This window comes from Vulpes lagopus, chromosome 12, assembly GCF_018345385.1.
Source record: "Vulpes lagopus strain Blue_001 chromosome 12, ASM1834538v1, whole genome shotgun sequence".
NCBI classification, from domain to species: Eukaryota; Metazoa; Chordata; class Mammalia; order Carnivora; family Canidae; genus Vulpes; species Vulpes lagopus.
In genome coordinates this window covers 29,734,896-29,761,476 of record NC_054835.1, presented here as the reverse complement: position 1 = coordinate 29,761,476, position 26,581 = coordinate 29,734,896, and the positions used below count along the sequence as shown (strand labels likewise).

At 42.3% G+C, this 26,581-nt stretch overlaps 1 protein-coding gene across 2 annotated transcripts; it reads right to left on the bottom strand.

Annotated features, from left to right (window-relative positions):
- Positions 1-1,197: 1,197 nt before the first annotated feature.
- COIL (coilin) lies at positions 1,198-18,191 on the bottom strand. Of its 2 annotated transcripts, XM_041724412.1 has the most exons (7): positions 17,912-18,190; positions 9,698-10,811; positions 9,488-9,574; positions 9,010-9,057; positions 6,864-6,933; positions 3,725-3,813; positions 1,198-2,162 (listed from the first exon to the last, which is right to left on the bottom strand). In XM_041724412.1, the coding sequence occupies exons 1-7, from the start codon at positions 18,154-18,156 to the stop codon at positions 2,079-2,081; spliced, it is 1,737 nt and encodes a 578-aa protein (XP_041580346.1). In that variant the 5' UTR covers positions 18,157-18,190; the 3' UTR covers positions 1,198-2,078. The 2 variants fall into 2 exon arrangements, with proteins under 2 accessions (XP_041580346.1, XP_041580347.1); XM_041724413.1 differs by lacking the exon at positions 9,010-9,057 and having other exon boundaries at positions 17,912-18,191.
- Between the last annotated feature and the right edge of the window lie 8,390 nt (positions 18,192-26,581).

Genomic DNA, 26,581 nt, shown 5'->3' with positions numbered 1-26,581 from the left:
CATTTGGTCAATGCTATCTTTTTTTTAACTGAAATGTAATTAACATGTAACAGTTTCAGGTGCACAACATGACTCGATATTCGCATATACCCTTTGCAAAACAATAACTACAATAAACCTAGTTAACATCTACCACTATGTATGGAAAACATTTTGCTATGAGAACTTTTAAGATCTATTCTCCTAGAAACTGTGTAAGTATAGAATATGGTATTATTAACTATAGTCACCATGCTGTACATTACATGCCCATGACTGATTTTATAACTGGAAACTTGTACCTTTTACCCCTTTTGCCCAATTTGCCCACCCCTCACCCCCTACCACTGACAACCATGAATCTGTTCTCAGTATTTGAATTCGTTTTGGCGGGGGAGCAGGGCAATGGTGGTGGTGATGGTGGTGATGTTTAAATTGCATATAGAAGTGAGATTATACAATATCTTTCTCTGACTTACTTCACTTAGCATAGTGCCTTCAAGGTCCATTCATGTTGTCACAAATGGCAAGATTTCATTCCTTTTCATGGTTGAATAAAAAGTACATATACATATACCACATTTTCTTTATCCGTTCATCTGTCGATGGACACTTGTTTCTGTATTTTGCCTATTGTAAATAATGCTGCAACAAACATAGGGATGCATACTGGCTGCACCAAATTTATATTCCCACCAACAGTGGATTCCCTTTCCTCCACATTCTCACCAACACGTGTTATTTCTTGTCTTTTTGATAATACCCATTCTAACAGTTCTGAGGTGATACTGAGGTTTTGATTTGCATTTCCCTGATAACTGATAATGAATGATATTGAACATTTATTCATATGCCTGCTGCCACTTACTAGTTACTTTGTTTTTCAGATCCTGGAAAGAAAGTGTGCTACGCAAGAACCCTAGTGCCAAGATCCGATCATTCACGTTGATCTCACTTTTTCTGGAGTAATACTTCCCATTACAGATCAATAAATACACATTTGATACACATCAATGTCATGCAGGTTAAAACTGGACAGCACCACCGGCCCAATAGCTCCTAGATCTAATGCATCTCACTGGACTAAGCTTTGCAACGATAGACTCTTCAGTCAAAGCAAACTTTCCTGTTCCAGAACATTTGTATCTCTCGTGTTATTGTGAAATAAGACGGCAGTTTGCAACACTCAACTAAACATGATGACTCAGCATGGAAGTTTAGTTCAATATGATTTTATTTAAAAATTTGCAAAGCTGAAGGAGGAACCTAATCTTTGTTAAAAGGAAGCAATTTTCACAGTATATATTTAGCCATTTTAGCTTTGTGTTGAATAATAACAGAAACCAGAGTTTCTGTTCAGTCCTCACTCCAGCACACTCAGCCAGGTGCTTGGGATCTTGTAGTAAGATAACAGGTTCCCTGGCCTGAACTCATAGGAAATCCCCTCACCCAGGTGGAATACCAGTTCGTCTCCAAGCAAACATACAAAGTCTTATTTTCATTGCTCTACCCAGGGCTCTGGAAATCCTCAATTTTAAAGTTGAGAAAAATGTGAAAGGATTCCTTAACTCATCGCCTGCAACAAACCCAGTTACTTTTAAATTCTTGACAGTTACAAGTATAAAATACTTGCAATTTATAAGATGTTCCACATTTAATGGAACAACTCGAATGTTAAAAAATTAGGTCAAGTAACATGCTTTCATGTTTTAAAATGTTACTTAATAGAACTTACTGAGACAAGATATGCAGCATTTTCTTGTACTTGGTGTTATAAACTCCTACTGACGTTGGCTACTTGATGGTCAAAAAATAAATAAAAAAAGAGAAGAAACCATATATACTGATATATAACAATGCCTGCAGGGAATGTCATGTTTTAAATTTTGTTACTGAAATTAAGCCTGGAAGAAGAAAAAAAAGATCTACAAAAAGCACATCCATGTTATTTTAAATGATGAGGTAGATTTTTTTTTCCTATGCAGTAAAGTGAACAAAAAATGCATACAACTTTCGAATCTTTTTTTTTTCTTAAAGTTCAGGTTATAGTCGCTTTCACCAACAAAACATTTATAAACTATGAGGTGGAGAGGTCATCCTCAAGCAGGCTCTGTACTTGGTGTGGTACTCAGAGATTCAACAATCAATCTTGGGTCAATCAACTCCCTCCAAAAAACAGTGATCTGAGGAAAAACACAAAATATTTGGTTTAGAGGTTTCATTTTGAGGTCACAGAAGTTTTAGTTGGTTAAAAACTTCAGTCAAGTAAATTTCCATTTGTGCAGAATTGGCTGAAGAAGACCTGGAATGATCTGAGTCCCAGTAAGCTGAGTTCAATTAGGACAGAAGCACCTGTTTACCTAGAATGCAACTACACATTAAACACATTTCACCCTTCTCTCATTTCAAGCAGGGGGTGGGATGGGCTAGGGTGTGGGGCAGCTGGTTACCCAGGGTCAAGAGGATTTGCCCAACCAGACCCTGTGGCTCAGTGGCACAAATACTCTTCATAGGCAGATGTGGCCCATTAGGGTTATTACTGGACTCCTGATGTTCCTTTGCACAGCTCTACAGTTCCTATCCTTTGCTACCTAAATCTAGGCGGTTCAGGTTTTACCAAGAGCAAACAAATACTAACACTTGGCCATGTGGATGAATCAGGAGGGCCATCTAGTGTCAGAGAAAGGTTAATGAATGACAGGCTCTGCTTCAGGCCCCATTTAATAAGGCATAGAGAGGAAAGCTTCCAAGGTTTAATTTTCCAATGTAGTTTCCAAGAATACATTTCAACAAAAAAGTGAAGAGGCATACATTGCAAATAAAGAAGTACAGGAGACTTGGCCAAATGTGCTGATCCCACAGACCCTAAAAATGTATTTTTGGAATAAATCCCTAAAAGTGTCATCTATCCTAAAGACAAAGCAAAACATAGTCTGGTTAGGGTTTCTACAAGTTTACATTTCTAAAATGTGACTTTTCAATACTGAAAGTTACAGAATAATATCCATAACATTTCAAATATAAACACCTTAAGAGGAAGCATTTTCTTAAATATAAATTCTATTTAGCTTAATGCTAGCACAGCCTCATGAATCAGTCATTGCCAGCAACTCTGGAAGTCTGGCTGCCTAAAAGCTCTAAACCAGATATTTCCTAAAATGGCACTTTAAGGATTTAAGCAGAAGTCAAAAGACAGAATCGTTCATTTTATGTCATTCTTTGAAAACATCTATGCTGTTGTAAGTCACAATCACAGTAACAACCGGGAGGTAGTAGTAACTACAGGGAGGCATGATGGAGACTTCCAGGGGGGCTGTTATTAATGTTCCACTTCTTGACCTAGGTGCTGGTGATATGGGTATGTTCATTTGTGACAATTGTTCAAGCTATATATTTAAGTATACTTTTCCCAATGTATATATCAATAAAGTTTTTTAAATATACTATTCTTTTCTACCAAAACCGTGACATAACTACAATTTTATGCAACTCTATAGTCTTCAATAAGACTTCGCTATTTGTGCGCCTTGTCACATAGGCTCTTTGAGATCCAAGATGGCACCCTAACTTGGCACTGGACACTGAAACTGCCACCCTGTAGGTAGACCAGGGATCCCAGGGCCTACATCTTTTATGGCTTTAAGATAGGCAGTTCAGGAAGCTGCAATGTCACCTTCCAGACCACCAGTAGCCAGTGGAGAGAGAATGAACAACCAAGCAAGCCCAAGAAGAGAAGCGTGCCTACCCTCTTCTCCTGCGTCACAGCGTACTCCACTATCTCAGTTCCGTTTTCGTTGTGATAAACCAAATCAAATTTCCCAGGTTCTTTCATGGCTGAAACCAGACGGTAGGAAGGAGAGACAATAAGTCATTTCCCGGTAGTGAAAATGTTCCTCTACAGGGAACTTTTATCATTAGAAAAACAACCACAAACAAACTGCCCACTGATGTATAGGCTGGGTATGCACATGAAAGCATGGAGTGCTCAGTGACAGGCGACCCTTAAAAAACCCTGTAACAAAAAAAAACAAAACAAAACCTGTAACAGCAGAGGGAGTTTCTTGGTCATTTATCAGAGACAATCTTTCCTTCATCAAAAAATAAACAAGCTTGACACACTGTTATTAGTACTCTCAGAAAAAAAAAATATGTGTAACCATTAGATAATCCAAAAGATCATTGATATGTTCCAGCAGGGAAAGGCAATATGAATTCTGCAAAATATGTCTATCTTGCTCTGTGTCCTCAGAAATTAAACATGCTTACAACTTGGTAATACAGCAGTCCTCACTTTGTATGGTAGTGTGAGGCTACAAAAATGACCATGCAGGCTGAAATCATGCAAAACAATCTGAAAAATCAAATGGGGAAAATTATCAGGACATTTTAAAAATTGTCAAAACATTAAAACCTATTGTACTGGGAGATGAAAAAAGAGTAAATATAGTACACTGTAATCTAAGACACCAGAAAGACTGAGAATTAATGTCCTATTTCTTTGTTAAGAAACTTATGTGGGTACTTGGCTTGCTTAGTCGGTAGAGTTGTGTAACTCTTGATCTTGGGTTTGTGAATCTGAACCCACACTGGTGTAAAGATTACTTAAAAATAAACATAAAAAAAAAAAAAAAAAAAAAGAAAGGAAATGTATCAAGAGTGGTTTGAATAGTGCTTGCCTTCCTGTCACGTAACAACACAGAGTAAGAATCTTTCTACACCTTGCAGAATCAACAGACTCCTAAGTGTGGATGAGCTTTGAGTATTTTATCCTTTGAGCTCTTAGCATGAACATGAAATAGCTCTCAGAGCTCCTCTGTTTCTTTTTTGCAATTGTGTGACATTTTTGCTGATGTTACTTTGGGGACCTCTTCATCCCTTTTGTTACCACCACCCTTCCTCATTTATGTCAAGGAATTCACATAAACTGCAGTGCCAACATCCCTTTGGTTAGCTGTTTCTTCTAACCCAACTTCATTTGAACTCCTCTTGGATGTAACCTCCAGAACCATCACTTTTTGCTTCTTTGTTGTACTTTCATCTTTCTTGACCAATTCCCTATCTCAATTAACTATTTTTGTAAAATGCCATGTAGGAGGCAGCACAACTACATGCATTGCTGTGTGTATGGAAACAGAGTAACAGATGCACAGTGACCAATCACCAGGAGACTTGGAAGTGATGTGATTGGTCACTAATCATGATGGGCATCTGTAATTTACAGTGATTTGTGGACCAAAAAGCTAGCAGTACTTTATGCAGTTGTTCACAGTTCACAGCATACCTAATATCATTGAAACTGTTGTTATTTAACCAAGCCAAGGTAACTAAACTTCCTATATATATATATGTGTATATATATATACATATATATATGTATATATATATACATATATATATCAGAACCATGCAAAGTGAGGACTATCTGTATTTCTATTAGTGAACAGATAAAGCCATTTCTAGATGCTCCAAAGAAGAAAAGTCTAATTGGATGTTCTCACTGTCAATCACCTGAGACAAGCAGTACTCAGGCTGTGTCCATGGAATCTGACCATGAACAAACTTCTCTGTCCACCATTCCTAGGAAGGGAGATTTCTTCAAATAAAACCTAATCAAAAGAAAGCTAGAAAACCAATTTAAGTTATATCTAATTTAATTTAAGTTATATCTAACTCAATTAATTTAAGTTATATCTAATTTAAGTTATATCTAATTTAAGTTATATCTAATCATTTACTTACTTTATAAAGGGATTTTGCTGGAAAACTTTAACCTCTGTGTACTGGAGCTTTGAATCTTCTACCCACTACAATACTTAAATACAAACAGAATACAACTAATTGCCTTAGGGTCTGCTAAAGAAAGAGGGATCTCTCCTGCTCCCTGGCCAGGAACCCCTACAACACAACACAACTGAAGCCATATACAGTAAAAGCTCTCTTATTCCTGGATTTTAGAACCAATAACAGGTGAGGTGAATCGGAGATAAAGCAGGGAAGCAGGGATGCCTTTGGCTTCAGGGTGTTATCCTGGAGTCCCAGGATTGAGTCCTGCATGGGGCTCCTTGCATGGAGCCTGCTTCTCCCTCTGCCTATGTCTCTGCCTCTCTCTCTCTCTCTCTCTCTCTCTCTCTCTTTCTGTGTCTCTCATGAATAAATTTTTAAAATCTTAAAAAAAAAAAAAAAAAGGCAGGGAAGCATTTGAAATAATGTATGAGAGTGTGTGCGCACATACACTTTAGACATTTTATTTTAACTTAACATACAAAAGTATGTTCATTTGCTAATCTTTTGAAATAGAGCTGAGTAGGCCTTTGGAGCCCACTGACTAGTCATCTCTCTTTTATAAACCATATACTTAAAGTATGTCTGCAATTTCTACAATTTCCAGTTCTGAGTTGTTGTTTTTTTTAAAGGAATGCAAGAATGCAAACACTAGCAAGGCAGTCTAAGTTCAGAATCTTCTAGATTTTTACCAAATTCCTCCCAATCTCTTATAGCAGATCCACCCATGCATAATTCAATAGTAAATTTCTTAGTTACACTCTTGGGTCTGCATTCAATTTGGGTTTCACAGAAATAATTCTTTTTATAATCAGTGTATATGAGTTTATGTAATTTTTATGAAATTACATAATTACAGGAATAAGAACAACTTGCCCAACAGCTTTGAAAACAAATCCAACAACCCTTAGCAGCCACACACCTCCACTAGGAGGAGCATAGGTCCCAAGGGCTTACTCTGTGCTGGGGGTAGGTGGAGAGGATTAGTGGAGGTTTAGCCACAGAGGCCAAGGCAGGGAGCAGCCCCTGAGTATAAAAGCTATGTAGAAAGCAAAGTAGATATGAAGAGCCTAAATTTTCAAATTCTTTTCTAGAAAACTCACCAGGTAAGGATGAAAGAATTTCTATATCTACTTGCTGGGTCTCTGGATTGTGGCTTAGTATTTTTCCTTCCTTTCAAAAATAAAAGTCCAAGTCAAAAACCAACATGTGAAACACTTCAAATATACTAAAACCACCGAATTATACAATTCAAAATGGTTAAAATTGTCAATTTTACATTATATAAATTTTATCTCAGTATTCAAACTTTCTATTAATAAATCAACTTGTAGGAGAAATAAAACTCCCACACCCCAAGCCAATATTTTCCCTGGTCTAAATCATCCCAGGGGCAAGTACCACACATATAGGCATAGCTCCTGTAGCCCAAAGCCTGCTAATTATTCAAACTAGCCAATTCTAAACTGTTCCCCCATCTTGCCTTGCCTGTCCCAAGGAAATCCCAATAAAGTCCCTGGCCCAAGTTCTGGGCCTCTGCCTGCCTCTCTGCCTCTGAATGGCACCCAGATGCTTTCCCCCAGGGGCCTGCACAGCATGGCATTCTCTGCCCCCTCAGGAAATATAAGTAATAAATTCTTCTTTCATTGCACTGATTCCTGTGGTATCACTCAGTCACCTCTATTGATTAAAATCCCACATACAAGTATGTACACATGAGACAGGGTCAAGGGCAGAGGAGACTACATTCTTTGAAGAAAGATTTGACTTCTGAAGCAAGCTTCAGGAAAACAGCCAGTAATTGAGCTAGATAACAGCACTTGAGGTCAAAAAAAAAAAAAAAAAAGTGGGACTGATTTTCACCCTGCAAATGGTTTTCAAAATAATTTCCAGAAAGTTCTAAAAATACTGGGAAAGTAAGCAGATAGCTTTCTAGGGTAATAACTGTGATGACCAACATCGATTTACTATGCATTTTTAAAAATCGGTATTATCTAGACTCATAATATGTAGAGGCTGTAGAACATATCAATTCTATATTTATCTCTATTTCCTCATATATCACTATGGTAAGGTGACAAAACATCCTGGTTTGCCCTAGACAGGTCCATTTACATTTTCCTTCCAGGATAGTTATTAATATAATATTAACCCTTTTCACTCACAAGGAACCTGCTTTAGATAACTTCTATGTCACCTACATTAAGGGACTAAGATGAAAAATATGATAAAATACCAATTACCCAGAACTGACCTACCAAACCCCTTCATGAACTGATTCTTCTTCTAGTTTGCTTTTGAGGAAAGGTTCTTATCAGGATTTTAAAAGTTTTACAATGTTTTAAAAAAAAAAAAAGGTCTTCCAAGGTATCAACTCAAATCAAATCTCCTTGTACTTTTTTTTTATATTACTATGTTAACATTACTAATCATTGTTTTTTAAATGGTCTTATATTTTGCATATTACATCAAAATAAGAAATTATGCATTCTAACAAAATTTTGAAAGAGTGAAAAAGGGAAGGAAACATATAATTCTGTAATCCCACTGGAGTAAAACTTTTCCTGAAGTATGATAAAGCTCATGCCAATGTGAAGTCCCACATGCGTAGTGAATAAATTCCAAGGATAATATTTGTGGGTTACCTGTGGTTAACAGATAATGCAAAAGGGGCCATGTTTGACCATAAGAACCTGCAATAACCCACAGTTATACCAATTGTTATGATGAAATTAATCAAATTTTCTGGCTGAGAACTATTTATTATTTCCTTTCAAAGTTTAGGATCTGGGGGGAGTGGCATTCAGATAAGCTTGCAAGTACTGAAGCTGATTAGAAAAAAAGGACTTGAGCAGCTCGGGTGGCTCAGCGGTTTAGCGCTGCATTCGGCCCAGGGCCTGATCCTGGGGACCTGGGATCAAGTCCCACGTCGGGCTCCCTGCATGGAGCCTGTTTCTCCCTCTGCCTGTGTCTCTGCCTCTCTGCCGCCCCCCCTCTCATGAATAAATAAATAAAATCTTTTTTAAAAAAGCTTAAAACTCATCACTGCCCTACATCCATCCCCAAGTGCAAGGAAAACCCTGGGAGCTCCACGGTGAGACTATTAAAAAGTTTACATTTTGAAAATGTGCGCATCTTCTACTTGACATTATTACTCCAAAAAATCAAAATTATCCATATTAGCAGCAGTAAATAGGACTTCAGGTTCTTTAATATAAAGACAGTTATTTTTTAAATAAACAGCCTTACCTTGTAGTCAGAGACATCAGGAGAATAATCGGATGTTAGTTCCAAAAGCTAAAAAAGAAGAAAGAGCCCACAAATACACAAGCTCTGCAGTTCCTCTCCTCTGCCCCTGAGAAAATGTGCTGGGTTGGGGTACCTACCCCACCGCTCTGGGTGCCCTACCATGAACTTGTGGCAAAACAGGGGTTCTAGTGGAAAAGGTTTCTTTGGTTTGGGGCAGGAGGCTGGGAGGGCAGGGTTTGTGATTATATAAGGCTTTTTTTATTGAGCACTTGCTACGTTCCAGCACCAGGCTAAGCCATTTTTATTCATTCAGAAAACAGTAAGTAGGCACCTATTACATGCTAGGCACAAGAACAGGACAGATATGATCTGGAAAGGCTCTGTATACATATGCATATATAATTGTGATCTGCTAATGAGTAAATTTATTCAGAGGCAGGGTAATCTTCTTTGTTATAGTTATGGTTTCAAAATATACCTTAAAAGCAATCTTTTCTCCAACTTGAGGAGCAGCTGCTAACAGTGGTAACAAACTGTAGTCCTTCTTGTGTGTCTCTATTGGATTCTGAAAAACAGCATTAGTCATGTGACTTTGTTACTGGTGAAAAAAAGCAAACCTGTGACATCTACTCCAGACACACCCCATGGGAGAAGGGAAAGAGGTACGCTCAGGAGAAATAATACTTGCCTGGATAATAGTGGATGTGTTTGTTACCATTTCATTCAATTGTTGGTTCTTCTGATATTCAGCATTTCTATTTAACACAAAGGAAACAGCCTGCCCTCGGCCTCGGCCTCTCCCCCGCATCCCCCGACCTCTAGCCCCCTTCCAAGAAAGAAGGTCCTCGCCTCTCCCCCAACCTCTGCCCAAAGTGGTGGGGAGAGTCACGTTGGGAGGAGGCCCAAGAGGGGCCTGCCTGACCCCGTTTGCATCAGAGTGCTTCCACCCAGCAGCACTGGGAGTCTGTGCACAGGGCCCCGGGCCAGGACAGCCTCGTCCGGCAAAGAGGCCTACTGGCTTTAGGAAACCTGCAGCGCACTCTGGGGTACTCTTCGACACTGTGCACTGGTCATCTGACTCTGAGCTAGAGTCGGAACTAGAAGATGATGTTCTGGTTGTCTTGCCCTTGACAGAAGGAGAGTTAAAGCCAATTTTGGTGGCCACTTTGTTAGCAGCTGTGGTTTTGGTAGAGAGTCCTTCCTTTGATATCTCAGTTGATATTTTCTCTGAGGAATTTCTGACCTCCAAGATGACATGGCTGAGACCATCACTGGTTGATTCATGATAGGACTCAGACTCTGAGGAGGAAATGGGACTATCTTTTGTACTAATGCCTGCACCACTTTTCCTTTTGGTTTTGACCAGGCTGCTTCTAGCAGGTGAGCCCTTTGGAGGACCACCGTTGGGGATGGCCCAGTCCTTCGCTGACTGTGCTTTGGAAGACCTGGAGTTCTTTGACTGTTTTTTATATTCACATTTCTCCTTTCTCTTTGGTGATTTTCTTTTGGTTTCTTCGTCATCACCATCCACTACACTACACGTGGCTTTGTTTTTCCTCTTGCTTTTTTTCCTCACACTCAGATCTGTGACAGTTTTTGGTTCTAGGTCCAAAGTCTTCTCATCGTTATTGTTCTCTTGCCTCTTCCAATGCTTCTTTGAATTTTTATAATCTAGTTCAGTTTCTTCACCCTCCTCCAACTTAAATGCCCTCTTCTTTGCTTTTCTAGGTAATAAATGACTATCATCACCATTCTTGACCGTCACGGTATTCTCAGAAGCTGCTCTCTCTTCTAATTTAACTCTATCAAAACAAGAGAGAAGGCTGCAGTGAGTAATTCATAAGCATTTCTCCAGGACACAATTACATACTGAGATGACTGTAGACATTCCTGCCATCAGTTAATGAAAAAATGTCAAATCACTGAAGGATAAAAGACTCTTTTTGACAAACTGGCCTATGTGGTATCATGGTCAACTGTCAAACGACTAGTTTTATTTTATTTTTTTTTTTTAATCTTTCTCTGTTGTTCTTTTTTTTTTTTTTTTAAGATTTTATTTATTTATTTATTCGTGAGAGACAGAGACAGAGAGGCACAGACACAGGAAGAGGAAGAAGGCTCCATGCAAGGAGCCTGACATGGGACTCGATCCTGGGTCTCTAGGATCACACTCTAGGCCAAAGGTGGCGCTAAACCGCTGAGCCACCCAGGCTACCCATGACTAGTTTTATTTATTGAATATCTACTCCATCCCAAATATTTTCTAGACCTTTTCTCTCATCTAAATGCCACATGAAGTAGGTTTCCATTTTAAAGCAGATCAGACAAGTAAGCAACTCAAGATCCACAGTTAAGAGGCAGCAGAAATGGCATTCAAACCGTAGTTTGTCTAACTTCAAAGTTCAATCTTTCCATGCTAGTATGTTACCTATTCCAAATGGTGATAATGCAGAGTATCCACTTTTGTTTTTATATATGGGCTGCTTTTTCTTAAAATCAGATTTTACTTTTATTTTGTTGAATTTTAGGAAAGAATTCTAACAATTCACAACAGCCATTATAAAATTCCATGATAAAAAAAAATTCCATGATAACCTATGATGATTAATTTTATGTGTCAACTTGCCTGGGCCTCGGGTGCCCAGAGATTTGGTGACACGCTGCTGGGTTTGTCTGTGAGGGTGCTTCTAGATGAGATTAACATCTGAATTGGGAGACTAAATCAAAAAGATTGTCCACCCTAATGTGAGTGAGCCTCATCCAATCCACTGAATGCCTGAAGAGGATCCCCTCTCTCTGCCCAACTGTCTGAGCTGTCAGCCTTCTCCTGCCTTCAGAATCAGACTAGGACTGGAACTTATACCATTGACTTCCCTGGACCTCAGGCCTTCGGACTTGGACTAGACATATATCATCAGTTCCCCTAGGTTTCCAGCCTGCCAAATGTAGATCTTGGGACCTCTGAGCCTCTATAATCTCATGAGCCAATTCCTTATAACACATTCAATTCTATATGTATTTATTATCTCCTATTTTATCTATTTCTCTGGAGAACCCTAACATACACTCCAACCAAAATGATTATTATAGTGAAGGAATTCTGTTGTCCGGTGAACTGGCAACAGCTAATTCTAATATGTGCAGTCCAATGATGGAAAGCTGAGAGTGTCCCCAATGTCAAGTATATAGTGGGGGCTCAAAATTGCCTGCTAAAAACAAACATTCTAGGGACGCCTGGGTGGCTCAGATGTTGGGTGTCTGCCTTTGGCTCAGGGCGTGATCCCGCAGTCCTGGGATCAAGTCCCGCATTGGGCTCCCTGCATGGAGCCTGCTTCTCCCTCTACCTCTGTCTCTGCCTCTCTCTCTCTGTGTGTGTCTCATGAATAAATAAATAAAATCTTTAAAAAAAAAAAAAGACAGGGATCCCTGGGTGGCGCAGTGGTTTGGCGCTTGCCTTTGGCCCAGGGCGCGATCCTGGAGACCCGGGATGGAATCCCACGTCAGGCTCCCGGTGCATGGAGCCTGCTTCTCCCTCTGCCTATGTCTCTGCCTCTCTCTCTGTCTCTCTGTGACTATCATAAATAAATAAAAATTAAAAAAAAAAAAAGACATTATACTTTTAATACATTTATATCTAGCTATACATTTCATCAAGTTTTCTTAGTGACCACAGAAAGATTAATCATATTTGAAAATAAGGTATAAGTGGTGGATAAGCAGATACAAGCATTTTTTTAAATGTTTATGGGATAGTAATGCTGTGATTTATTGCAATGTGGTAGTTGGAAAAAACATCCACTATTATTCTTCAGAGTACACAAATACACAGATATATACAAATCAAATTAAAATCAAAGCTACTGATATCAGGATAAAGAAAGAAATAAAAGTCCCTCTATTCCCAGGATGGACCTCAGCATCCAGCAGCAAGGAAGTAGTTCTCAAATGGGCAAAAACTAGGTGGGCATCCTGTGAACCCAAGAACCACTGAGGAACTTACAGAATATTGGATTGTCCCTTGACATTCTTAATTTGTTTTACCTGTAGCAATGTTATTGCTAAATATTCAACCTTCAATTCTGAGGTAACCAATTAGGACCAAATTTTTCATCAAACTTTGAAAATGGTGGGACATCTGGGTGGCTCAGGAGTTGAGTGTCTGCCTTTGGCTCAGGGTGTAATCTAGGGATCTGGGATCAAGTTCCGCATAGGGCTCCTGATGGGGAGCCTGCTTCTCCCTCTGCCTATGTCTCTGCCTCTCTTTCTCTCTCATGAATAAATAAATAAATCTTTTTTAAAAATTTAAAAAAAAACTTTGAAAATGGTTGCAATACTCTTGGTTCAGTCACTGTGGCTCATTAAATCACTGGAATACAGCACCTGCTGCCTTTCAGAGGAGCTTGTAACACCATCATGCTTTCAAAAGCAGCCCTTGGCACTACCTCAACCATTCTGAAGGCATCAATCTGTAGATATTGATATGAAGGTATGACCTGTGACTACTACAGCCTCACTATCTCCTATTCCCGAGAAGAAGCATTTCTATTTGGAACACTGTAAGATTGAGAGACAAAATGTCATCCAGAGGATGAGAAACAGTTCACCTGGGTCTGCTGAGTTACCATTCCTTTTAGGGAATACACTCTCCCTGGCAATTCCTTTATTTCTCTACTTGGATCACAGACAACAAATGTAGCCGTCCTTGTACAAAGAGAAGTGAATTACCTAGGTAATTAGCAATGAAAGAGATTTAATTCCAAGAAATTTTTAAAACAGACTCTCCACTGTTCATGCACTCTTTGGACAAACTGGGTAGTATTATCAAAATGAGAGGCACTTCCTTTATTTATTTATGTATTTAAGATTTATTTATTTGAGAGAGCACGCACCCAAGCAAGTGGGGGGAAGGGCAGAGGGAGAGAATCTTTAAGCAGACTCCCCCACTGAGCACAGAGCCCAACTTATGGGCTTCAGTCTCAGGACCCATGAAATCATGACCTGAGCAGAAACCAAGAGACAGATGCTCGACCAACTGAGCCACCCAGCCACCCGAAAATGCAAGGTACTCCCTTTAAGTGTGAAATTTCACTTCTAGGATTCTATCACATAGAAATACAGCCACGCCCAACTGCACAGCCAGATACCCCAAACCCACCGCCTACCAAGGCCAAAGTGATTGGATTCAAATCCTTCTTCTGCCACTTTAAGTAAATTTTTAAAATATTACCTCATTTGTAAAAATGGGAATAGTGATAATTATAATATTCAGATGAACTATCATATATGTTTAGAGCAGTGCCAGACTGAACAAGTAGTATCCAAATGTTAACTCTAATTTTTATTAAAACAATAATTATAAGTCCTCTGACAGCAGGAGTTGGTGGGTTTTTAATCAATTTGTCTCAAGAAATGGGGGTGAAGGCAGCCCCAGTGGCACAGCGGTTTAGCGCCGCCTGCAGCCAGGGCATGATCCTGGAGACCCGGGATCAAGTCCTGCGTCGGACTCCCTGCATGGAGCCCGCTTCTCCCTCTGCCTGTCTGCCTGTCTCTGCCTCTGTCTCTTGTGTGTGTGTGTGTGTGTGTGTGCGTCTATGAATAAATAAAATCTTTAAAAAAAAAAAAAAAGCATTCTACTTAAAAAAAAAAAAAAAAAGAAATGGGGGTGAAATTCAATAAGAAAAGTAAAAAGGTAGAGCTGCACTCTCTTTGGGTCCCCTCAGTCCCTGAAGGCTCCCTCCTGCCTGGCTGCTGCATTATCACCTTCATAGAGGTCAAGTTACTTGACCAAGGGAACACGGCTAATGAGTCATGATTCAAACTAGGGTTCTGACTCCAGACCGTGAACTTTTAATCATTCTGCTCTCTTGCCTTTCACACAATACTGAACAAAAGTAACTCATATTGTTGGCATAAATACAGACCTATACAACTTTTTCTGGAGGCCAATTTGACAGTACTTATCAAATTTTAAAATCTGACCAAAAAGTACCTCTTCTAGGAATGTATGCTGCTGAACCACTGCCCAAGTACACAAAGATGTACAAGACCATTCACTACAGCAGTACGTACCAGTGAAAAACAGAAAACAACTGTCATGGGGGCAAGCTGGCTGGCTCAGTCAATGCAGCATGTGACTCTTGATCTTGGGGTTATAAGTTTGAGCCCCATATTGTATGTAGAGATTACTTAAAAATAAAAATCTTAAAAAAAAAAAGCCATGGTCTAAATATTTGTGTCGCTGCAAAACTTATATGCTGAAATCCTAACGGCCAAATGTGATGGACTTAGGAGGTGGGGACTTTAGAAGGTGTTTATGTAATGAGGGTGGAATCCTCACGAACCAGATTAGTGCTCCTATAAGACAGACGCTACAGCCCTCCCTAGTCCCTTCTGCAGTGAAGGCACAGTGAGAAGGTGCCATCTATGAACCAGAAAGCAAGCCTCACCAGACACTGAATCTGCTGGCATCTTGGTCTTGTACTCCCCAGCCTCTAGAACTGTGAGAAATAAATGCCTGTTATTATAGCAGCCCAAATGAATTAAGATAACCTAATACATCCATTAGTAAGAGGTTGGTTAAATAAATTGACATGGTCATGTAAAAGAATACTGCATGGCATTTAAAAAGAATGATTACCCCAAACTTAACTGAGGATACTTCTAGAGACGGGGGATGTGGGAAGAATATGAGAGAAGACAAATAAGGAACTTTTTTACCCTGAACTATTTTGAAATATTTTTTTTTTCATCTGTCAGAGTAGAAAAAGTCAGGTTCTGGGGGCTTCAGAGAATGGGCTATGAGGAAATGGCTGTGGCACTGGGGAGAATCCTTGCAAGCCTCCTGCTCCACCGTTCTTGATTAGATTTTTCTCAGTACTCCCAGCAATCGTACAGAATCCTTCTGCGGTCAGACTTCTCTCTTCACTGAGTCAGGTTAGCTTTTGCCTCTACAACTCTCCTGTGCCATCTAACATGTCCATCAAGGAACTGTGAAATTCCCTGACCATTTGTGTTCCACGATGACCTCTCTCCCTTCTCAATCATCTTCTGCACTTAGCAGCACAACCTAGTGTAATTATCCAGGCTGACTGCCTGAATCACACCAGAAGGTAATATGCAGAGGCATGAAACTAGTTATTTTGGTCTACTCCCACAATATTAGGAACCTTTAAGAAAAGACACTATGCTTTCTTCTGTAGCTCTGAAAAAAGGTGAAATCTGTTGGAAGACAGAAAGATTGAAAATAGGAAACCACAAAAATATACAAAATTTTTCCAAATTCAGTTTTTTCCTAAAGTCCAGCTGCAGAGGTATTTCTTATCACACACAATTATGCATCTGAAGTGTTTAGGAGAAATTCTGCCTGCCATTGTGCTGTATTTATTTCTTCTAACAGCTGTCATGGATTGCTTTTGACATTAATTTCATCAGAAAGAGTATAATTCCCAGGGATCCCTGGGTGGATCAGAGGTTAAGCGCCCGCCTTCAGCTCAGGGCGTGATCCTGGAGTTCCAAGATCGAGTCCCGCGTCGGGCTCCCTGCATGGAACCTGCTTCTCCCTCCGCCTGTGTCTCTGCCTCTCTCTCATGAAAAATAAAATCTTTAAAAATAAAGAGTATAATTCCCAGATGATTCATTAATTGAGGTATAACTGCAGTTAGTGAGCAGCAAATTATTAATTCATTAGACATGGTATAGTTCAGGGGCGCGGGGGTGGCTCGGTCCGTAAAGCGACCTTCAGCTAAGTTACGATCCCAGGGTCCTGGGATAGAGCCCCACTTCCGGGCGCCCTGCTCGGCAGAGAGCCTGCTTCTCCCTCTCCCGCTCCCGCTCCCCCTACTTGTGCTCGCGCTGTCAAATAAATAAATAAAATCTTAAAAAAAAAAAAATGTAAAAAGGCAAGATAGTTCTGAATAGGAGGGGAGGCGGTCCTTGCAATTGAATTGTAAATGTTTAGGGACGCCCGGTGGCTCAGAGGTTTAGCGCCGCCTTCAGCCCAGGGCGTGATCCTGGAGACCCGGGATCGAGTCCCACGTCGGGCTCCCTGCATGGAGCCCGCTTCTCCCTGTGCCTGTGTGTGTCTCGTGAACAAATAAATAAAACCTTAAAAAAAAAAAAAGAGAGAGAGAGAGACCCTGAATAAATTAGTCCAAAAATCCAAACTGATACGATCACGTCTTAGCATTTTATCAACACAAATCAACCACACGTATACGTTTCATACCACAACGGCGCCTGGATACTCAGCATCATTTTTCTTTTTTTTTTTTTTTTTTACTTCTAAAAGCACATTTAAAACCATGTTCTTGGGATCCCTGGGTGGCGCAGCGGTTTGGCGCCTGCCTTTGGCCCAGGGCGCGATCCTGGAGACCCGGGATCGAATCCCACATCGGGCTCCCGGTGCATGGAGCCTGCTTCTCCCTCCGCCTGTGTCTCTGCCTCTCTCTCTCTCTCTGTGACTATCATAAATAATTAAAAAAAAATAAAACCATGTTCTTTTCCGAGTCGCAAGCCACAAGGTCCCAAACGCCCGTGTAGAAGAACCACAGAGCCCCCACGAGCGGCGGCGGCGGCGGCGGTCTCCGCAGGTCTCGCAGGAGCGCGAAGGCAGGGCGAACCGCACGCTCCGGTCCGCCTGGGCGCCGCGCACCCGGCCCCGCGCCGCGCTAGGCGGCCGCCCGCGGGTCCCGGGGCCAGCTCGGGGCGCTCCGGGCCCGCCGCTCCGGCCGCGCCGCCAGACAGCCCCGCCCCCCACCCCCGCGCGGCCTCCCGGGACCCCCCGCGCCGCGGGGCTGCGCAGGCGCGGCCCCGGCCCTCCCCCCTCCCCCCGCACCGCACCGCACCGCGGGCCTGCGCAGGCGCGTCCCCGACCCCCCGCCCGCGCCCCGCGCGCCGCGCGCACCTGAGGCAGTCGTTGTCTCGTACCAGGCGCGCGCTCTCGGCCGGGGGCAAGAGCCCCCCCTCCAAGTAGAGGCCCAGGAGCGCCCCAGAACTGAAGCCGAAGCGCTGGCGGATGAGACTAATGAGATCCGTGACCACTCGGCATCTGTTCAAGTCGACAAGAAGCCAGAAGGCCGTGCAGTGCGGGGTCGCTGGCGGCGGATAATCAAATTGAAGCCGTAGCCTAACCGTCTCGGAGGCCGCCATCTTGCCCGGTGCTCAACGGAAGCCGAGAGGCTCCACAGGGCTACGGAGAGGCGTGCTCGGCGGCCCGCCCCCGACGGCCTGTTAACGTGTGCCCCCTATGGGCGCCGAGTGGCTACTACAGGCTCCGCAACCGGCGACCGCGCCGTGGGGCTTGCGGGCTTCAATTCGGGTCGTCCCTGGGCTAAGAAAGAGGATAAGTGAATTCCTGTCCCGCTGAGCTCTGTGCGGGGTCCGAATTTAGGCAACTCTCTGGATAAACAAGCACTGCTCAGGGATCCCTGGGTGGCTCAGCGGCTTAGCGCCGCCTTCGGCCCGGGGGCGTGATCCTGGAGTCCTGGGATCGAGTCCCGCGTCCGGCTCCCTGCACGGAGCCTGCTGCTCCCTCTGCCTGTGTCTCTTCCTCTCTCTGTCTGTGTCTCTCATGAATAAATAAATAAAATCTTAAAAAAAAAAAAAAGCACTGCTTAGTAGTTGCCTTCTAAGATATTTGCTTTTGTACGGAAAAGAATCTCAAAAAACAGTAATCCCCCCCCAATACATTTAATTGACAAAATTTTTCATTGTAAAGAGTTGGAAAAGATGCAATTCCCAGTGTATTGTAAATGTTGCCGTTTTAAAATAAAGCCGTATGGACGCCGAGGTGGCTCAGTGGGGGAGTGTCGGCCGCTCCGGGCGTCGTCCCTTGGTTCCAGGATCAAGCCCCACGTCGGGCTCCCTGCATGGAGCCTGCTTCTCCCTCTGCCTATGTCTCTGCCTCTCTGTCTGTGTCTTTCATGAATAAATAAATAAAATCTTTAAAAAATAATATTTTAAAAACAAAAAATTGTTAAAATGTAACAAAGTAAATGTAAAAACAAACACTTGACTTCCCAAAGGAGTGTTTACCAAGTTGCTAGAGTCATTTACATTCTCAATATCTGGGAAGGGTCTACTAAGACTAAGTGATGAGGGACCTCTGGATGGCTCAGCGGTTGAGCATCTGCCTTTGGCTCAGGTCGTGATCCCGGGTTCTGGGATCAAGTCCCACATTGGGCTCCTTGTGGGGAACCTGCTTCTCCCTCTGCCTGTCTCTCTGCCTCTCTCTCTCTCTCTGTGTCTCTCTGCAGAGACACAGGCAGAGGGAGAAGCAGGCTCCATGCAGGGAGCCTGACATGGAAGCAGGCTCCATGCAGGGAGCCTGCCATGGGACTCGTTTCTGGGTCTCCAGGATCATGCCCTAGGCTGAAGGCAGGCACTTTGCTGCTGAGCCACCCAGGTGTCCCTAAAGTTTTTTACTTTTAAGTAACCTCTAAACTCATGTGGGGCTTGAACTTACAACTCTGAGATCACAAGTCACATTCTCTAACTGACTGAGCCAGCCAGGGGCCCTCATTTTTCCTTAAAGTTTTTTTTTTAAATTTTTTTATTGAAGTTCAATAAACAACAACATACAGCATAACACCCAGTGCTCATCCCGTCCAGTGCCCCCCTCAGTGCCCGTCACCCAGTCACCCCAACCCCCCCCCCACACCTTCCCTTCCACCACCCCTTGTTTGTTTCCCAGAGTTAGGAGTCTCTCATGTTCTGTCTCCTTCTCTGATATTTCCCACTCATTTTCTCTCCTTTCCCCTTTATTCGCTTTCACTAATTTTTATATTCCCCAAATGAGAGACCATACAATGTTTGTCCTCCGATTGACTTATTCCACTCACCATAATACCCTCCAGTTCCATCCACATCGAAGCAAATGGTGGGTATTTGTCGTTTGTAATGGCTGAGTAATATCCCATTGTTGTTTTTTTTTAATTATTTATTTATTTATGATAGTCACAGAGAGAGAGAGAGAGAGAGAGAGAGAGGCAGAGACACAGGCAGAGGGAGAAGCAGGCTCCATGCACCGGGAGCCCGATGTGAGATTCGATCCCGAGTCTCCAGGATCGTGCCCTGGGCCAAAGGCAGGCGCCAAACCGCTGTGCCACCCAGGGATCCCAGTAATATCCCATTGTATACATAGACCACATCTTCTTTATCCATTCATCTTTCGATGGACATCGAGGCTCCTTCCACAGTTTGGCTATTGTGGACCTTGCTGCTATAAACATCGGGGTGCAGGTGTCCCTCCTTACTTAAAGTTAATGTAAATTTAATAATACATGGTAGAAACAAATGACCTAGTAGGTGCCAGTGAGGCTTATTTATATGGGGCAGGAGAGAGAAAGAGATACATTTATTTCTCTCTCTTTTTTAAGATTGTATTTATTTACTCATGAGAGACAGAGAGAGAATGGCAGAGCAGGCTCCATGCAGGGAACCCTACGCGGGACTCCCATCCCGGGTCTCCAGGATCAGGCCCTGGCCCGAAGGTGGCGCTAAACAGCTGAGCCACCCGGGCTGCCCAAGAGATACATTTTTTTTTTTAATTTTTATTTATTTATGATAGTCACAGAGAGAGAGAGAGAGAGAGAGAGACTGAGAGGCAGAGACATAGGCAGAGGGAGAAGCAGGCTCCATGCACCGGGAGCCCGATGTGAGATTCGATCCCGGGTGTCCAGGATCGCGCCCTGGGCCAAAGGCAGGCGCTAAACCACTGGACCACCCAGGGATCCCCAAGAGATACATTTCTTTTTGAAGAACAGAAAACAGTGCAGTCACATTCTCAGGCAAGCAACTTTAGGAAGAAGTTCAAGTGAAACAAGAAGTATAACTTAATTCTCTTAAAACCATACATGCTTGTTTCTCCTTAGAAAGTGTTTGGGTATTCCTTAGGACTGACTTATGCCGCCCCCTACAAGACTGCTACTCCAAAAATGGAAAGTTACCTAAGCAGCAGGTGGCTTTTAAGTACTTGCCTGCCTATTCTTGTTTCCTTCCTAGAGATAGGCAAAATGCCACCATTCTCTTTACTATGAACCTGGAGTGATGACAAAGGATTGATTCAAAGCGATAAACCTAAGAGTCAGACTTAGTCTTAGATATGATCTGATTAAATCTGATCAGATCTAATCTAAGACTCAGAACCAAAGTATTAACATTAATTTAATAAGACTGAGTGTTAGGTACCCAATTATATGTGTTTATCTGTATTTTGCAACGTTCATGACTAAAAATTTATTGAAAGGACCTATCATTTGTCAAATGACCCTTTAAAAACTTCTAAAGGGTCATTTGACAACATTTGTCTAAATTATAAATTCATGTATCCCTTTTTTTTCATGTACTTTGACCTATCCATATAGGATAGGTCATATCTAGGCATATTCCATATCTAGGCATGTATAGACTAATACTATGAGCAAAGAATCCTATATAATGTTTCCTGAAACATTGTAAAAGCAAATAATAAGAAACAAAGTAAATATCCATCAACAGAGATTTAATTGAATAAAATTGGTGTACATCCAAGGTTGTATAGAATTTCACTGTATCAAAATTTATTTTTTTATTATTTTTTTCATAAAGATTTTATTTATTTATTTATGAGAGACACAGAGAGAGAGCGGGGCAAAGACACAGGCAGAGGGAGAGGCAGGCTCCCTGCAGAGAGCCCTATGCAGGGGACTCAATTCTGGGACTCCAGGACCACACCCTGAGCCAAAGGCAGATGTCTGCTCAACTGCTGAGCCACCCAGGTGTCCCTGTATCAAAATTTATGTAATGAAATCCATATTGAGGTAGTTCCAAATATACTGCCATGGAAATGTGCCTAGGATATAATGAGAAAAAAAGAGCAAGGAGCAGAACACTATATGTTTTATGCTTCGATTTGCTTTCCTATTTAAATTAACCTTTTTTTTTTTTTTTTTAAGTGGGTAGCTCAGTTGATTAAGCATCAGACTCTTGATCTCAGTTCAGGTGTTGATCTCAGGGTCATGAGCTCAAGTCCTGCACTGAAGGGGAGCCTACTTTAAATCAATCAATCCAGTATGTTTAAATTAAGTTTTTAAATATAATTATAGATTCTCATGCAGTTGTAGAAAGTAATACAGAGAGATCCCATGTACCCTTTAGCTAATTTCCCCCAGTGATAACCAGGGTATTGACTGATACAGCCAAAACACAGAACAATTCCATTATCACAATGATCTTCCCTGTTGCTCTATTATAGCTGCCACAGTGCTTTCTATTTCTATGATTTTTTGTCATTTCAAGAATGCTATATGAGTGAAATTGTAAAGTATGTAACCTTTTGGTGTTGACTTTCTTCCTTCTCAGCATAACTCTCTGGAGATTCATCTATGCTGCTATGTGTATGTATAATTTGTTCCTTATGCTGAACAGTATTCTGTGGCTTGAGTAAACCACAGTTTGTTTAATCATTTGGGGTGAAGGCCTGTTGACCCTGTTTAAGGCCATTTGGGTTATTTCCAGTTTGGGGCTATTACAAATAAAGCTGCCATTAACATTCCTTGATGGGTTTTTATATAAATAATTTCTCTGGGATAAATGTCCAGGAGTGCAATTGCTGGGTCATATGATAGCTGCATGTTTAGTTTTTGCTTTTTTTAAAAAAAAGATTTTATTTATTTATTTGAGAGAGAGAGAGAGAGCACAAGGGGGGAAGAAGGGCAAAGGGAGAGGGAGAAGTGGATTCCCCACTGAGCAGGGAGCCCTACACAGTGCTCATCGCAGGACTCCAGGATCACGCACGACCTGAGTCAAAGGCAGATGCTTAACCAACTGAGCCACCTGGGGACCCTTGCATGTTTAGTTTAGTTTTTTTTTTTTTTAAGTATTTATTTATTTATTCATGAGAGACACAGAGAGAAAGGGGCACACAAGCAGAGGGAGAAGCAGAGGGAGAGAGGCACAGAAGCAGAGGGAGAAGCAGGCTCCCTGCAGGGAGCCTGATATAGGACTCAATCCTGGGACCCCAGAATCACGCTCTGGGTCAAAAGCAGATGCTCAACCACTGAGCTACCCAGCCATCCGGCATGTTTAGTTTTTTAAGAAATTGCCCAACTGTTTTCCAGAGTAGCTATGCCATTTTGCCTTCCCACTTGCAATGTATGAAGTGATTCAATGTCTTCATATCCTTTGTTGCTGGTTTTCATTTCAGCTATTCTGAAAGATGTGTAGTGGTATCACATGGTGGTTTTATTTATTTATATTTATTTTTAAGATTTTATTTATTTATTTGACAGAGAGAGCAAAAAGGCACAAGCAGAGGGAGCAGCAGAAGGAGAGGGAGAAGCAGGCTCCCAGCTTAGCCTGGGATCAAACCCCTCCAATGTGGACCCTGGGATCAGGACCTGAGCTGAAGGCAGACACTTAACCAACTGAGCCACCCAGGCACCCCCTCATTCTGTTTTTGTTTTTGTTTTTAGATTTTATTTATTCATGAGAGACACACACACACAGAGGCAGAGACATAGGCAGAGGGATAAGCAGGCTCCCTGCAGGAAGCCCAATGCAGAACTCGATCCCAGTACCTGAGCCAGATGCTCAACCACTGAGCCACCCAGGCATCCCAGCAAACCAATTGCAGAAATGTGATCTTTATTTATTTTTAAGAGACTATTATTTTTTAATATTTTATTTTTTAATATTTTATTTGTTTATTTGACAGGGAGAGAGCACAAGCAGGGGGAGCAGCAGAGGGAGAGGGAGAAGCAGACTCCCCTCTGAGCAGGGAGGCCTGATGTGAGTCTTGATCCCAGAAGTCTGAGCCAAAGGCAGACCTAGGCACCCCTAAGATTTTTATTTTATTTTATTTTATTTTAAGATTTTATTTATTTATTCATAGAGACACAGAGAGGCAGAGACACAGGCAGAGGGAGAAGCAGGCTCCATGCAGAGAGCCTGACGTGGGACTCGATCCAGGGTCTCCAGGATCATGCCCTGGGCTGCAGGCGGCGCTAAACCCCTGCGCCACTGGGGCTGCCCAAGATTTTTATTTTAATCTCTACATACATGGGTCTCAAACCCACAACCCTGAGATCTAGAGTCACATGCTCTACTGACTGATCCAGCCAGGTGCCCCAGTGAATCTACAGCCTGCTAATCAGCACTAGTTAGGTAATCTGCCTGATAAAGCCCACCTCCCACCCTCCCCTGCAAGAAAGAGGATCTTTCCTGAAACAATTCTTTTCTTTTCTTTTTTGTTTTATTTTATTTTATTTCTTATTTCTTTTCTTTTGTTAATGACTTCCTTGTGGAGAGGTTTCTGCCTATAAAAAGCCTTCAATTTTGTAGAGCTCCTTGGATCCCCTTTCTATCTGCTGGATGGTGTGCTGCCAAATTCATGAATCATTGAATACAGTGAATAAGATCTTTAAAATGTACTCAGTTGAGAGGCACCTGGCTGGCTCAGTTGGAGGAGTGTGCAATTCTTGGTCTCAGGGTCATGAGTTCAAGCTCTTTGTGGGGTGTGGAAATGACTTAAATAAAACTTTAAAAAATTTTACTCAGTTGTATTTTATTTGTTCAACACACCTATCAAAATATACAACATTACTGTTATTTCAGGAAATTACTTTATGTCCCGTACCCCTGTCAATGTCTGCCCTTTATCCTTGAGGGGTAACCACAGTTTCTAATTGATTTTTACACCATTATTTTGTTTGTTTTTAAGTAGGCTTCACACCCAGTGGGGAGCCCACCATGGGGCTTGAATTCAGACTTTTAAGATCAAGACCTGAACAGAGATAGAGTTGGATTGAGTCACCTGGGTACCCCATACATCCATCATTGTTTTATCAGGCAGTTCCCTGGCCCTTACCTGTATCTCCATCACCCCTACAGAATTAGCCCACCCCAGGGCTCAAAGTGGGGAGCCTGGTTGCCTCAGTCGGTTGAGTCTGGCTCTTGATTTTGGCTCAGTTCTTTATCTCAGGGTCGTGAGATCAAGCCCCAAGTGGGGTTCCCTGCTCAGCAGGGACTCTGCTTGAGATCCTCTCTCCCTCTCCCTCTGCCCCTTCCACAACCCTCTCACTCTAAAATAAATAAATCTTAAAAAAAAATAAAGTTATATAACATTTGTAGACTTTCATACAAGAGTATCACTTCTATTTTATCCTCGAGAAATAATTCCCTGAAAATACCATATGGAAAATATATTTACTATAGTGTTATTTTTGCAATAAAAACACAAAACCCTGAAAGTCTAGCTATACTGGAACTGATTAAGAGGATTTGAAGCTCTGGTGACACAGACCAACTTGGAAGCTTTGTTACAATGTTTGTAAGATAGTTACTTCTGTTTCACTAAGGGTGTAATCTGTATATTTTTCAAATGTTCCCCTAGAGGTTTATTACCCTCCCCCCCACCCGGCTGGTGCCCTCAATATGGCATTTTACACCACCCCCGGGGCCACCCCCAAACTAAAGCTTAAGGGAAACTGGTTACCTGTTTCTCTTCTCTGGCCTCAGTCTCGGGGCCTTTGCCCATCACCAGCAGGACTGTCACTTCACAAGGTGGCAGATAAAAACACCTGACCATTGATGAGAGTGAGGAGGAGAGGGATGCCGAGGGGAACAGGAGAAGGAGTCCTTGTCACCTGGACTTTGTTTTTCTGTTTCGTTTTCTGTCACGTGCGCTTTTTGAAATAGAGTAGTTAGCAATAACCTGACCCTCACACTGTCCTTGTATTATCTTGTTTCCTAGTTCCACGAGGTGTTGTTCAGTACATCCTTAGGGGGAAAAATGACCTTTTAACACACACACACACACACACACACACACACACACACATCTCTACCATTCATTTCCTCCCTCTCCCTCCCCAAACCTACAGTTTCCTCTTTAAAATGACTGTTGTGAAGACGATGCTAATACCAAATTCTGACAATGACAAATTATCATCAACACAGAAAAAAAAAAAAACAATAAAACTTTTTATCATTGTACTTCAAAAGATGAAGACCACAGGGAAAAAAATATATATACCCCAAATGCCAACAAGGGTTTTGTAGGATCCAACACATTTTTGTAATTTCCAAAATGTCCGTGACATATGTAATTTTATAGTTAAAGTAATTTTAAAGATAAATCTGTGAAAACGGAATCGCAGGCTTCTACGAACCAGCTGGTTCTGGCTTCATCTCTCGGAGGTACACGCGCGGTAGCATCTGAAATGCCAGGCCTGTTTGGGGGGAAGGAAGAGAGGAGCCGGCTTGAAGGGCGGTTCTCGTGGTTACTGCTCTGCAGCGTTTCAGTCCCGTCCCATGACCCAGGCCATCAAATGCATTCACCGCCTCTTCCTCTCTGATCTGTCCCCAAAACGGCCGAGGAGGATGCGGTGGGGCAGACGGGACACCCCGAGCGCGGCCGTCTTGCTCCGGGGGGACCAGCCCAGCAGAGCGCGCCCGGGACACTGGTAGCCCCCGCGGCTCACTCCCCGCCGCCCTGGCCCCGCCCCCTGCCGCCCCGGCCCCGCCCCCGCCGCCCCGGCCCCGCCCAGCCCCGACAAGGCCCCGCCCCCTTAGACAGGCCCCGCCCCCGCCAGGC